We start from the raw sequence: 15,685 nt of genomic DNA, 5'->3' as shown, positions 1-15,685 counted from the left end.
ATAAAGAGCTCATCTCAGTTTTCGCTTCCAAAGGAGAGGAAAACCTAGCTCTCCTGCTGGGAATGAAACCTGAGCAAAAAACGCTGAAAGTCTGTTGTTGTGTTGTGCTGGACCTCGTCCTCGCTGGACAGTCAGAGATTTTGGCCCTTAAAGACCCATGGCTATACACGTATATTTTAGGGGAGAGCAGTCCAAACTGAGGAAGGCAGCCTGGCTTGTTGCCAGTGATAGTCATGCTGGTTTTACTTTAGTCCTGGCTGCCTGCCTGCCTGTCTGTCTGCAGCTGAGTTGGCTCCTCTGGTGAATTGCTAGCAAGCTGCTGCTGCTCTTCTCCCTCCGTCCCCCTTACCCTCTCCCCCCCTTTTTTTTTCTTTCTTTTTTTTTTTTTTTTTGGAAGAGGTTTGTTTGTTTTTTTAAGAAAGTAAGGGGAGCTTAGCAAGGAAGCTGTCTGAGCCAGCACCGAAGGGACAAGAACTTTCCCTTTGCCCCACAGTTAGTAGCATGCCCCCTGCTCAGAAGACTGGAAGCAGTATGGGTTACAGAAAGTCGGGATACCAAACCCACTTTGGAGTGTTGTAAAAATGAGGGTGCGTGATGAGGGATGGAAACAACGCTGCAGCGTTTCCAAACTCCCTCAGCACAGCTCTGCCAGGGTGTGTCCCCCAAAAGCATCATCACGCAGCTCTCCAGAGCCATAATGCGAGTCTGCTGCTGCTCTATTGAAGGGTCCACAGCTGGTGAGCATATGATCCCGAATTTCAGGCAATGCTCTCCCTTCTAACTGCAATCGGGACAAAGGAAAACAGGTCAACAAATGTGTACGTAGTGTAACACAGCCATCTAAACCCACATGAGACTGCTGCAAAAGGTGTGAGTTTCTCTTTTCTCAGTTTCTCAAGCACGTAGGTAAGATCCCAGAGAAAGGATCACAATTTCATAACACCCTGAGGGAAAACAACATCAATCTGCTCATTCAAACTGCTGTTGTGTTCAGAACAAGCGGAGAGAAATGTTCTTCTCACTTCCTTCATCCCTCAAGTCTTTTACAATGTTTGTCATGCCTGGATGATGTATAAAAATAGTTTTCCTGTGCAGCCTGTAGGAAAGGTGCAGGTTGGCACAGTATGCAGCACGCCGACCCGTTGGCTTGTGCACATGTGTGTCTGCCTGCACACCTGTGTATGAAACACAGTGGATGGACATAAATGAGGCACCCAACAGCGCTTCTGTGTAAATACTGCACTGCAAAAACTGGTGCTGTACCCTACAAAATTCTGTCCACAAAACCTTGTATAAGCTTCAGTTCATCTGTTAAAAATCAAGTCAATAAATAAATCTGCAATTCAGCAACGGTGCAGATAGTATCAATGTTTATAGAACTAAAATAATGCTGTCAGAACTGAATCCACAAAACTTGTCTCCATTAAGTGTTGCACAGGTAACTTCAAGACACATGTGGGGATATTTCTAGACTTTTTCCACTCAGTGTTACAACTCGAGTCCTTTTTTGTTTCCTCCTTTTTAGACTGCAATCAGTCAAACCCTGTTGGCAGTATGTTCTGTAGTTAGCTTCTGTCCATTAAAATAATTATGATTTCCAACTATACAGCAGCCCTACTCCCATTTTCAAAAAATAAAACCGGCAGCATTATTGTGCTGCTGCCAGCCAAATGAGTCAAGATGCTTGCTATTATTTTTATTCAGTTCACCAGTAACAACCTCTGTGATGTTCTTTCATTGCATTTCATTTCAGTTGCTCCCTTTTACAGTCTTTAACCACTTGTCACTAGTGGCTCACCAAGTGTTTATTCTCAGTAATGTGTTCAGTGATTTGACATTCAGAATCTCATTTGAAATGCCGAAGCTAAAGATGGGTCAACAATTCCATTATAAATCCCTATTCTACAGGATTTCAAACAGCAGAGAGAATTACTCATTTGTCACAAGTCTCAGCAACGGAGAGTTTTCATTATCCCACTACCCCTTTACTCAGTTGGTTTCAAAGGGAAGAGGTAGCAATGCATATCTGCAACTAAAAGCCCGCAACGCTGGAACAGCTGTGGTGAAACATCAGTCTTGCAGATTCAGAGTACTCTGGAACTGCATTATACAAAAATGTTTTCATCTCAGCACAGTGGTCCCTGAACGGTGGTTCACACAGCACTCACTAGTGATGTGGGCTTGTTCTACACCCCGGTTTCATAGACTGCCAAGTTCTTTAAGACAAATAAAAACCGTCGAGCTTGCCGGAACAGCCAGAAAGCTGCACCCCGCTCTCCTATCTCTTCTTGGATTGCTTTTGTAATGGAAAAGGAAAGGAAATGGAAACCATCAACATCAAAGAAGCACAGAGGGCTGGAGGTCTGAGGCAATGGGAAAGCAGTCTAGAGCAGCAGGGAGCCAAGTGACAAGGGAGCATGCATGAATGGGTTGAGAGGGTGGCTAATGCAAGGAGGGTAATTCCAAATACTAGAAGCAGAGTCCTGGAGGCAAACAAAAAGCATCCAGAATGACAGGGAGAAGAGAGCTAAAGACAAATCTTCGGGTTTTTTAAACCTGAGACAGAGCATTTACCGATGTGAGTATAGGAAAGTGTGTGCCTTTTGAGCCATCACAGGTTCTCCAGCTGTGGGCTGGCACAGGGCAGTAAGCCCATAAGCTGAAGACAGGATGCTGCTATTTTGAAACAGGGCCCACAGGAAGGAGAAATCTGAAAGCACCTCTACCTCACATCACTCAAGTGGGAAGGTTGTTCACGGAGAGGCTGAAGTTTCAGAAATATTTTCACTGATATGTCTGTTGAGACAAATTACATTGGGCGTGGGGAGAGGGGAGAGGGATGACAACACAACTATGATCAGATCAGGATGCCTCTATGACAAGTTCCTGGCTTGCTGTGTGTGTGCCCTTTAGGTGAGTGAGGAAAGCTTTTCTGTCTCATATTCCACATCTATCAATGCAGATAACAATAGTTACCTTATTCAGCACAGTATCTTGCTCTGTGCCAGGAAAAATTATTCTATGACGATAATGACTCAAGCTAAAACACCCCTCTTGCACACAGCAGCGTTTATATTTGCATTTTCACATTTCATGATTCAGTTCATACTGGTGAAATCTGACATCCTATACCATTCTAATCATATTCTGCTGAAACTTTATTTAAACAGCACACACAGACGCACTGCCAGCTGACCACTGGTTCATGGAACACAATGAACAGGAGGGAAGATTTCCCTCCCCAAACACACACACCTCCCTACCTTACCCTCCCCTTTAAAAAACCAAAACCCATGTTCAACAAAGCGAAGACTGCAGAGACTACATTCCCACCAAACACTTTCAGTGAAACATTAAAACAGGAACACCAGCCCACCAACGTCCCCTCTATCAGTGCTGGAAGCTATCTAAATTATTCTGAAGGAAAAAAAAAACAGAAGTGGGAAAAAACCCCAAACCCTGTGCCTACATACTGGGTATCTCACAAGGAAGAACAACCAAGGCAGTTATGAACAACCAAAAATGACCCTTTCCACTAAGAGAATGGAAATAGAGGTTTGGTCACTACGTTCGGCCACTTACACCAAGTTCACAGGCAGGTGTAGATTTGGTGTGGGTCCACACAGACTGAGGCAAGGCAAATATTTGAAGCAGCTTCTTTTCAAGGCTGATAAACACTTCTGGCACAATACGTGATCAAGGTAGCACAGATGTTGCCACATTAATTTCTGAATAAAGATACAGTTTTTTGGGACCGAAGGTGTACACAAAGCCTCCTTGAATAAAATGTTAAAATTTATCTCACTTTTGGACCCTGTTTCCTCAGGATACTTTTAAGCTCACTTTTTCAGCTATTCTGTGCTAGTCACATGGCAGGAAACAAGATCCTTTGGAGGAGGCATCAGCAAGAAGAGGAAATGATACAGTACTAAAATAAACTTCTAAAAGTGTCAAAAAATGACAGCATTTGAATAAAGAACTGGCTCAAAAACTGAATTGAAATTAAGTTTTAGAGTGAATCTGAGAAACCAAAATAACTTTTTAAAAAGAAAAATGTTCATCTATATTTATCCAGGATGCTTGCCAAATTTGTATCCATCCACAAGCACACACATTCACTGCACAGAGTACAATTACACTTGCAGGCAGGCAACGACTCAAAATGAAGCTGCTAGCAGATGTATTTGAGCTGGAACACTTCTGCAACAATAGCTCATTCAAGTTTCATTATTTCATAGGTCTTCAGCAAAAAATGCAATATCCAGCCTTGCCTGGAATAATCCACTTGGTCTGTCACTATGTTCATTTGCCACTCCATGTGTGGAAGAATAGCATGGGAAGGAAGAATTTGGAGGGTGGCAAAGAGGAATGAGAAGGGAGAGGAAATGATTTAGAACTAAATGGCTGGATTTGCAACATTTGCAAAACAATTCCTGAGTACTCCAAAAGGCCCATACTCTGGTTCTCCATACTGTCTGCATACAGTTGATATGAATAAGAAGGACATGATTTGAGTTCCAATAAAACAGCAAGAAAGCCACTGGAGTAAAACAAACGTAATGGTTTTGCCCTTTATGAGGAAGATCAAAGTTCAGAGTCACCCAATTGCAACAGATTTATACAAAACCCCTCTTGAGTGAAGTTGCACAAAGTCTGAAGACAATTAGATCGCTGAGGCATGGTGACTTATAAATCAAAGCACAGAAGCCAGTGGACTGAGTTGAGGGAGGTAGTTCAGCAAATACAATGCAACATAGCTTTTGGCCTGAAATCCAACACTTGGGGATTAGAGAGCAGATGGGTTGCAGTTACCTTGTGTGGCTGTTGGATGAGAGGCTTTCCCAGGGCTGCACACTACAGCCGGTGATCGCATAGGCTCCTCCACAGCTCCCATCTAGTTTCATCAGCAAGGCTTTTGCTGCGTTCTCAGCTGTCTTCCTGCAGTCATGAGCTCTCTTAAGCATCTGGGTGATGTTTTCATCTCCCGTCTGGTCCCCTGTTTTTCAAGCAAACAATCTGTTTCAGAGCTCTGAGGAGGGTGACAGGAATTAAGGCAAGAGTAGAGGTGCTTCTACTTACTCTCAGTCCACAGCAAGGCAATGACAAGAAATTACTAATCTGTGATGCAAAAGCAACTTCGCTTCCAGATGAGCATCAGTTGTAACTGGGCTACTGGCCTGAATGTGTCTATCTCCCTCCTAGCCACAAGCTCCAGGTGTCTGTTGCTCCAGGTACATGTCTTAAGGGATGCTTTATCTTAGCTAGTTTGTCTGTTTGTAAGGGCGTGTGCTGTGCATTGGGATGCTCAAATTAATGACTCACTGAAAAAGCCTCAGGCTAAATTAGTACTCTTTCTCCTGTTTCTTGGTGTGGTCACTTCCAGGGCTTCTTCCAAGAAACTCTCTCAAGCCTCATGGTTTGCTACATGGTGGCTACACTGAGAGTCTGAACAAAGCTGTGGTATTATCACACTTTACCAATGCAAAACCCCAGTTTACGTAAACTTAATTTCATCCTTACTCAAGTCAAAACCCAACTACCCATTCACCACACTTGCTAAAAGAAGTGCATGCACCAGAAATCAACATGGAAGAAAGGGAGAAAGCTCTGTCAAAAGCAGCTGGACATTTCAGCTCTAACTGATACAGAAGCAACTCCCATGAATTTTCCACTTACAGATGCTGATACAAAACTTGACTGATCTTCAAACCCCAAATCTCCTATTTTATCTAGGTGTTTTAACAAAACTTTACAGTGAAGTAAAGGTACCTAAATCAAGCACAACTTTCTCCCAGCTATGTAATATAATGGGAAATTGGCACTACCACAGTGCTATAACTGATACTAATCCCAGTTTTTCAGAGACTGTATTCGACTTCTAGGGAGATCAATATTGCTGGTTCAAACAAAATCGGTACTTGCAGCCACCACAGCTGTGTGGCCCTGAGCCACATATGCTCACAAGTACTGTTCAATAATTCTGCTTTGTACAGTGACATGCCTGTACCAGACTCACTGCTGCAGAATAGGTATCCCCTTGTGGTAGCATGCATAACTTGATGTGCCTGTGAATTTTGTGATTTAGCTCAAGTCTCTCTTTCTTCTTTTCTCCCTAGTTTTTGGGTGTGCACAGTGACTGAATTAGTTAAAACCAAGAAAAGACCAGGCAGCCTTCTCTAAGTGATGGATCATGAAATGATTCACCATTAAAACAAACTCCAATGCTAACTGACATGCAAAACAGAAAAACAAACAATAAAACCCCAATCCAACCAATGAAAAAAAGTGACCCATCTTACCAACAGAACCAACACCTGCAGCTCTGAACTGCCCAAGAATGAGACTCTGCTCACTCTCTGCCAATGCCAACAGCAGCTCATATGCTTCAATGCACTGTTCACTGAAAGAGAAAATAAACCACAGAAAACAAAAATCACACAAAACATATCTGCTATTTAGAGAGTGTCCTGGTTCCAGCCACACAAAACCAGGAAGAATACCTGCAATAGTAACAAAAAAAAAGACATGGCTGATGAATGGATGCTTTCCTGCACTCTAGCAGCAGTGACATGAGATGTTGTAAGACACATAGCCTCTGTCACAGCATTCAACACTCACTCCTTCCTTATGGTGATCTCAGGTTGGCCTCAAGTAACGTAACAAGTTAAAATAGAAGAAAATGACTTGATGTCAAGTAAGCTCCAAAAGTACATCTGAAACAGTCAAGAGTACCACTGGTGGTCAGTGTGATCCCTTTGAGAAAATTTTTTTCAGGCCTTCTTACTATACAAAATACAGTATTCTGTGCTCTATCATGTAGGTATACTATATGAAGTATGGGCTCTAAGATTTTTCTTGTTACAAGACAGCAGCTTCTGAGTCACTGATTGCTGTTGCATTGTAATGATTTTGAAGTTTACACATTAGTATAGCTTTTTGCAATTTACATTTCCTTGTTATTTGCTCAAGGCTGATAGCAACAGTATGCATTTTTTAAAAGGCATGCAATTTGTCTTAGGACCAGATCCAAGTTAGTTCATAGAATCATGGAATCACAGAATGGCATTGGTTGGAAGGGACCCCAAGGATCACAGAGCTCCAACCCTCCTGCCACAGGCAGGGACACCAACCTCCAGGCCTGGATCTACACAAGGCTGCCCAGGGCCCCAGCCAACCTGGCCTTGAACACCTCCAGGGATGGGGCATCCGCCACCTCTCTAGTTGCACTTGAAGGAGTTAAATGACACCATTTTTTAACATAGAGTTTAAAGCAAATTTAGATATTTGTAACCAAATACCAAGCAAATAATCCAAAATTCCAACTGATACAATATAAAGCCACTCTGAATTTTGTGGAGTGCAATACTACTCTTTGATCCACTGGTCTTGTGAAAGGTGCCAGTATAATACTGAAAACTTATACCTTAAAACTGGATACAGTGGGGACAGCTTGAGCCTACACACAACCCCTAACTGAAATGTTAATTCAGTATTTAAAACCGAAATCGTAAGTCTGAATATTTATACTAGGTCAAGTTCACTACTGTTGATGGAAGTGGGGTTGAAATACACTTGAATCAGTAACTTCAGACCTGTAGTTCATCAAGTACTTTAAGTCAAAGAAGCATTTTTTTCAGGGAGGAAACAAAAAAAAAAACCCAAACCCAGTACTACTATGGCCCACCAACAATTTTCTTCTCAAAGCCTTCTACCATGTCTCCCCCACTCCCCCATTTTCTGGCTGAGACACACAGTGTGTAAGTGCATACCTGTACTGCAATGCAAGCCTGAGGGCTGTGGCATTGGACTCGTACTTCCCAACAAGCATGCTCATCCTCTCAGCGTTGCTCTTGCACTCTTCCAGTGTTATTGTCAACAAGTCATTCTGGGATTTCAAGTGCTCGATACGGCTGTGGAAAAGGAAGTAATTTGCACCCTTCAAGCTTAACTTGAAGACACTGTCCTGAAAACTCTAGAACAATCATAGTTTAAAACAACAAGTATCATTTGGTCTACACATGGTTTTTAATGAAGATCACAAAATCTATCAGTTCTATGTCCCATATCGGGATCCAAGAGGAGAGTAATTTCTTGTAGGACAACCTCTTCTTTCCAAAAAATGTAATCATAACCACGTTGTCCTGGTTTGGGCTAGGGCAGAGTGCTAGGACAGAGTTAACTTTCTTTCCGGTAGCAGGTTTAGTGCTGTGTTTGGGATTTAGGATAGAAGCAATGCTGATAACACATGGATGTTTTCAGTTGTTGCCAAGAAGTCAAGGACTTTTCAGCTTTTCACGCTGCCCTGCTAACAAGAAGGTGTGTGTGGGGAGCAGGGGTACCCAGGAAGCTAGGAGAGGATAAAGCCAGGACAGATGACTCAAACGAACGAAAGGGGGTATTCTATACCAATGATGTCATGCTCAGCATAAAGGGGGGCTAGGTGGGAGGAGCATAAGGCTCTAGGATGTGCAGGTTGGGGATGGTCCAGCTTTGGGATGGTTCTGACCTGTATGGTCTGAGTTGTGTGGGTTGGTGAGAAACTGCATCGTGTCTCACCAGTTTTGTATATTTTGCTATAAAGTCCTGTTATTGTTATTTCTCCCTCCTCATGCTGTCCCAGTAAACTGTCTTTATCCCATACCATGAGGTGTGCCTTTGTCTTCCCCTTTTGCTTGTTCTTCCCCTTCCTTTTTTTCCTGGGCAGGGGAGGAAGCGAGCGGCTGTGTGGTGCTCAGCTGCTGGCTGGGGCTGAACCACAACACCTGTGTGACAGCAGCATGCAGAAAGCTGTGCCCATATTTTGTAGCCACAGGACCACATAGGACATTTTCACGTTAAACGTCAGCTTAATTTTACTGCCTCCATTCTTGACATCCTGCTGCCACATTTGTTTCTTCTTTTAAGTGGCACATTCATTAGTACAATGTGTGAGTGTAGCTGTAAGGGATCATGAAGCTGCATAACCCCCCCCCACACTCTTTCTCTGGAACATCCAGAATAACCACCTCACTTGAAAGTAGCATTTTGGTTGCCATTAGAGAGGTAACTTCCAAAACATGAACAAAGTTTCAATGAGGCAACGAAATCTCCAGAAGTTCTGACAACAGTCAAACAGAAGCTCATAGCAGAACTTAATTGTAATACTCTCCTCAATTAGGTTAACTCTAAAAAGGAGGCTTCACAATAGCAGGATTAGTGTTTATTCTCACTGCCAAAAACTGCATGACACATCAATAATGCACTATGCCTAGTTCTAAGAGTGGGGCATACTCTGAAAACAGGCAAATGATTTAAAAATTTGGACAGGTAGCTAATGGAGAAACTCATGACATCCAGAACTCTAAAATCACTGACTTTCTAACAAACACAGGAAGAGAGAGAATGGATAGTACATGATTTATTCAGTGATCAGAATAAAGCCCTGACTTTCCTAGCTGCTAGAACTCTCTGATGCTCCTCCTCCTATATCTTCTTTCAGAAGCCATCCTGTGATCCAACCTTGTATGAAGATACATGTCATCAAAGCATAATCTATATAGTTAATGCTGTAATTCTTTAATGTTAATTCTGTTTCTTCAGGACAAAACAAAGCAAGTTAATTCCAAATGAGGAAGAGTAAGTTATGGGAATTCTTACTTCTAACAGTGATGTCCCTTATGAAAGAAGATGCTATGTCTACTTGGTCAGCCATAGAAAAGGACAATCTACAGTGCAAACTGTCACAGGTGAAGCTGCCATGTTGATCATGCATGACCAAGATGTCATGTTAATTAGCATACAACTCAGTCTTCTCTTCATCAATTACATTGCACGTTTATCTGCAGCTGCTGCAGGGCTGGCACTAAACTGAGAGAAGTTTAAAATGGATAAAAGAAGCAGCAACTTTAACAAAGCTGAAAGCACACAGCACATTAGAACATACCTAAATTTTCACCTTACCTATTTAATCTCTCTGTCTCCACTTCAAACTCTCGGATTTTACTTTCAGAGATAGCAGATCCATGTGAATAAAGAGTCTGGAAGATTTCCTGGATGTTTGAGCAGTCTTGGAGGGAATGTGCCAAATGTTCAGCCACGGTACTAGACACCTGCATAGTGTAGTTAATAGATCACTGTGAATAGAAACCCACTGGATTCCTCTCACAGGTTGTCAGCATTGAGAGCTGTGTTTGCCTGCATGCATGTACTTCAAGGCATTCATTATTCAGCTTTTTACTGTGAATTTTACATTGAATAGAGCATTTACAATTTTCCACTTTAAGAAGCTATTTTGATTTAAAATGCTACTAACCACAGGGTGCAGCCAAATATTTAATCATATATTTAAAAAGCATAATATGCAAGTTAGTTACTTTCTTGAATGCTTAGCAAAAGAACAGAGCTAAGTCCTTCACTGAAACAAGTATTAACACACAGCAAGACAGTGTTATGGATTTACATTGACATTATAAAGCAGAATCAAGTTCCCTGTTTACTGGAAGTTGTGAAATGCAACTGAACAGTCTTTCCTTGAAAAATAATACTTTGGGGGACTCCAAAGTTAACATCTTGAAGTCACTCAGATAATGATTTCTAGCCACCAGTTATAAGAAATGAGATCGTAATTCTGGGTGACATATTCTCTGCTGAAGTATTTTCAGTTAGCTTATATATTAATTATCGAGGAAGAAAACAATGCTGCTTTTAATGGAACATGAGTCATCTTCAGAAAGTATCATGCATGCATATAAACATTAGTCCTTACCCCTATGCTGCTGATTTCTGATCCTAAGACAGGTCTATCAGATGATGAAGACTCTGATCTCGTCTTTGACAACTTCACTCTTTCAGCAATCTGCAAATCAGAATGCTGCACAGGTTACAGAGGAACCCACACTCTGAGCATGAACAACATTCATTTGTTCACTACCTGCACTTGCAAACGTGAAGTAAACTACCATAAAACTGATACCTGTGCTGTAACTGAGAGAATTACCATCATTTGTACTTAATTCCTTTCTGCAGCTCAAGTTCAGGGGCCTGCTTAGCACCCCAGGTAAACTCTCTGGGGATTCTAGATATCTCCCAGTTAAATGACGTTTGCAACAGCACCTTTGAAAAACGAAGCCTGCTTCTTCAAGATCATGAGGAGTGTTACTGAACAAACAACAGCTCACCTTGGCTATGGGAATGTCATTGCTGCTGCTGCTTGTGCTCAGCTCTCCGGTGCTGGGGTTGATGGGTCGATTGGCAGAGGTGAGACGGCTCGGGCTGGATGGGCCTGTTGCCTGCACACTTTGCAAACGTGTCTGCAGCTCCCGCACCTACAATCAAACATAATGTCACCGTCTTCCCACTTTTATGGTTTAAATGGTGATTTTTCTCATCGTCTGTCCAAGCCTAATTGCTCCTGGCTTGAGCGCAGGAGTTGCATTTTGTCCTGTGGCGGCTGCAAAGTCCACGTGTGGGGAGCAGATGAATGGAGGTTGTTTTGAAAGTCCATTGTTGTCAGGTTTTCAAACTATTTGCAATGTGGAAATATGCAAATGTAATACTGTAAAGCAATTGCTCAAAGTTTCAGCTTGTTTTATATAACCCCTTCAGAGAGAGCAGCTGTACTGTATGTATAGACATTATTCTCTCCGGGGTGAAGCTAATGCAGCAGCCTAAGATTACGATGCCTAAACAAATCAAATTAACATCCTGCTGTTAATGGAAAGTTCCAGTGTTGAAAAAACTCTTGATATAAATATATCACAGGATGACTTTGTCACATTAAAGGTTACAGAAATTGAAATGTTAATCACGCTGTAGTTAAGTAAAGCTACCATCTAATGAGGAATGTGCGGACAAGAAAACACCAGCAAAATACCCAACAGTCTGGCGAAGCTCTCTGTAAACACACACTGCAAATGCTGCACAGTCCTCGCAACACATCAGATACTTGCAGAACTGACGTCAAAAGATTTTCAAAAAGCCTGCAGGAGCCAAACTATAGCTGAACTAAAGATTACAGTGTTTACCTTGGAATAATTCTTAACAAAGAATAAATGGTCTGCTTAACACAACAGTTACGCCACAAGGTAAAGTGACAGAGCTCATTTTTCCCACAGAATCTCAAAGACTGTGAGGTAAGAGAAGGGGGAGAAAAACATCTGAAGAGGGTATTTCCTTGAATATGGAGTGTCTACTTCAATATTCAAGTTTCAATGTCACTTTTGTTAGAACAGTCCATCTGCAAAACAGAACTGGTGAAATAAAAGTTGAGTCCATCTGATATCCCCCAATGGCATGAAATGCAACGCTGATTCCTATTCTCTAAATTAAGGTAGGTTTTTATACTAAATACAATACAATTGCGCAAAAAACTGATTAAGCAAACTAAAACCCATTAGCCAAAAGATATAAAAATTGAAAGTTGCATTAAAGCTTGGGCTTTCTTCAGCTATAGGCTCACCAAGTCCACCATCAGTGCTTTAACAATCTGTGCTTGGAGCAGCAGCAGTCAGCATGTGCTCTGCACAGCACATACAGATCCCTTCAACCCTTCTGCACCAAGGAAAATGTTCAAGCTAGAACTCTCTCCAGTCACCAAGGTGCTATCTTATGCCTCCTACAATCTCCTCTGGCTCCTTCTGCTTGCCTGTACCCTTGCCTATCCCTCAGTCATATGCAAAGATTTTGACTTACTGTCAAAATTACAGAGTTTTAGGTATGTGCAAATTACAGAAAAGGAAAAGAAAATGTGTGTTTTACGTAACAGAGCAGAACGATTTCATGTCACCAATAAAAAGCTGTAGGTGTCACCAGTAAGAGCACATAAAGGCTAACTACACTCCCAGCTTCCCTGTTCAGCCACCGTGGCGTGCTACACCCTACACAAAACAAAACCAAAGAATTCCACTGATCCCTCTGTTAAAAAAAAAAAAGAGAAAAGTACAGAATACCTCAGATCAACCCCCCAATATTTAAAATAACTTGCTGAAACATAGATATGTGTGCTTGCCTCAGAATTACACATCTTAACTGAAATTACATCATATGAAGTTAACTGAGTGTATGAAGTGCATATTCATAGCATGTAACTCCTACACATTTGCAGCTGGGGCCTCCTTTGCTGGTACAGACATCCCTAATTGCAACGTGGGTACAGCTGTACTAATGCAATCCTTACGGACAGGAGAGCTCTACTGATGCAGGCCAATCCTTTCACCCTGAACATGCACAAAATAAGCCATGTATGCATGTTTCTCCTTGCAGACATGGAATGCCAGTACAGGCAGAATTTCTACTGTAACCTTAACACTGAGGAGGGGGAAAAAAAAAAAAAGCAATGCCAGAACTTCAGTCAAAATCACATTTATTACCATTTCTTTTAATCCAGGCTATTCCAAAGTAATTTCCCCAAGTGCTTAGGTTACAGCATTGTTTAAAAGCAAACAAACAGGAAAACCACTAGGGATGTATTTTCCATCAAATCAAGTCAAATCAAATCTTTACCTTGACATCAGACTTCAAAATTGCTAAAATATTGACCTATGCCCAGAAGCTAGTCCTGGAAGGTTTCAGTCCAAATCCAAATAATATTCTAAGCTTAAATGCATCAGGGAAACAGAGTGTTAAAGTTGCTTAAAAAGCTAAGCCTTTGTTGACTCCGAAGTTTAAAACCACCTTATGTAAGGACAATATTGTATGAAACTTTAATGAAGACAGTCACTGCTCAGAAGGAGACAAAAGGAAACCTACCCACCAGGACTGCCAAGCCAATTATTCTAAAGAATCTGCAAAACAACATTAGCAACATAAAGAAAAACGAACACAGCTAAGCCTGCAGCCAGGCAAAGCTTTGCTCAGGAAAGCATTTATAAGAGAAAACTCAGATCACAGCACATTTATCAATCTGTGCAAGTCACTGCTTTAATACTGTATCACAGAAACAGCCACAACTTAAAATAAGCTGTCTGCTTATTCATGCTGCTTGATGTACTTACTGATTCAGACCTTCATTTGAGAAATTACATGCTGAATTAATTGCTATAAATAACTGCACTAACTTTAGCAATGCTGAGCACTGGATGTTTATTCTGAGCAGGGTAACAGGGCAAGTTTGTCTGACCTGTAAAATCACCGATCTGACAATTCACCCATTCACCAAGCCAGAATATCATGACTGGGCTGCCCACCCACCAGACTGCTCAGGTAACTACCTCTGGTTACCAAAACCTCCACTGTAAATAGACCAGCATGCACCACCTCCTCAGAAAAGCTCTTTTTCACACTAATAGTAATTCCATGGGGAGAAAATAAAGATCAAAGAAGAGGAATCGAAGGAAAAAAAAAACAGTTCAGAAAAGGCAGTTTCTTCTCTGGAATGGTCAATGCATGAGTTAGGAAAAGAAAGACTAGTTTATAAAGTATGATTAAAAATTGGCCATGCCCACTCAATACTTCTACCAGTCTTAAGTTATCAGTGTAAGACAAATTATTCTGAAGCTTACATATACTAGTAGAATTTGGTCACTTTGGTACTGCACAGGAGACACAATAAACATGTGGAAACGGGAAAGGGAAGAAGGGCAAATCTTACAGGATATGAACAACAAAATTGGCAAAATCCAATGGGTGAAGAGAAGGAAAGAAACAAAGCAAAAAAAGTTCCACTGAAAAGCAGAAAAGTGTGGATTTGTGATTTGGGAAGGAATAACAAGGAAGGTTTTAAAGAAAGATTTGTTTAGCCCTTGCATCATACTAGTTTAAAGATAGAAGTATCCAGAAGGACATAAAAACTGCAATAAAGTCCTAAAACTCTAAACTGAGACAGGAAGGGGCCAACAGGTAGATCTAATTATATGATCAGGAAAAAAAGTAAGTGACAACAGAGGAAAAAAAAGAAGAAACCCAGGGAAACATCTGTGAAATCCACAACAGAAAAAAGGAAACAGCAAAGATCCAAACAGCTGGAGGAAATCCAGAGAACTGCAGAAGTGCTGGAACCTTGCAGAGAGCAGGAGAGGGGGCTTCAAGTGACATGTAAGAAAACAAAGTCATTGGAGGTCAGAGCAATGCATAACCCAGATCCCGAGATAAGTCAGGTACAAACAGATGTAGCCAACTTATTAATATTGTTGCAGTTTTGCGTAGCTGGGTGTGGGGAGAGAACAGGGGCTGCAGAAAATGGCTGCTGTAAGGAGCTGCCAGAATTCTCTGCAGGCCCCAGGCTATAAACATCAGCCGATTCAAGGACAAAGTTGCTGCTGACCAAGGCTCAGCCAATCGGTCATGGTCACAGCACCTTTGGGAATCACATATAGGAGAAAAAACCCGGAAGCAGCTGCAGTTTGCCACTGGAGAAGGTGGTAAGAAGATCTAACAAGCTGCACAGACACCAAGGCCAGGGAGCGGGGGGGGAGGAGGCACCCCAGGTGCCAGAGAGACAGATGCCCCTGCAGCCTGTGGAAAAACCCATGGTGGAGCAGGTATTGCCCCTGTGCAGTCCATGAAAAAGGCCAAGACCCTTGTAGCCCATGGAGAGGCTCGTTGGATCAAGCCCCTGCCAGCACTTGCAGCCCATGGAGAGAGACAGAGACACAGAGATGAGCAAGAGAGAGATTTGCGCTGAAACAGGTGTGCTGGGGGAGGCTGGTGACCCTGTGGAGGACTGGGACTGAGAGGCATTGCAATTTATTACTGCCTGCCCCAGCAGTGA

The 15,685-nt window shown here is 42.0% G+C and overlaps 1 protein-coding gene across 2 annotated transcripts in view; it reads right to left on the bottom strand.

Annotated features, from left to right (window-relative positions):
• Window positions 1–15,685, bottom strand: part of MCC (MCC regulator of WNT signaling pathway) — a gene marked incomplete at its 5' end in the record, with an annotated part of 210,824 nt that overhangs the window by 21,459 nt on the left and 173,680 nt on the right. For both annotated transcript variants that reach the window (XM_084278185.1, XM_084278186.1), the window contains 6 exons: window positions 4,813–4,996; window positions 6,300–6,400; window positions 7,770–7,910; window positions 9,940–10,088; window positions 10,745–10,834; window positions 11,157–11,303. In XM_084278185.1, coding sequence (XP_084134311.1) covers window positions 4,813–4,996; window positions 6,300–6,400; window positions 7,770–7,910; window positions 9,940–10,088; window positions 10,745–10,834; window positions 11,157–11,303 — 812 coding nt within the window. The remainder of the gene's footprint in view (window positions 1–4,812; window positions 4,997–6,299; window positions 6,401–7,769; window positions 7,911–9,939; window positions 10,089–10,744; window positions 10,835–11,156; window positions 11,304–15,685) is intronic.

The sequence above is a fragment of the Gallinula chloropus genome, assembly GCF_964237585.1.
Source record: "Gallinula chloropus genome assembly, chromosome: Z".
Classification (NCBI taxonomy): domain Eukaryota; kingdom Metazoa; phylum Chordata; class Aves; order Gruiformes; family Rallidae; genus Gallinula; species Gallinula chloropus.
Note: the sequence above shows the minus strand (reverse complement) of the source record. Positions and strands in the feature narration are given on the sequence as shown.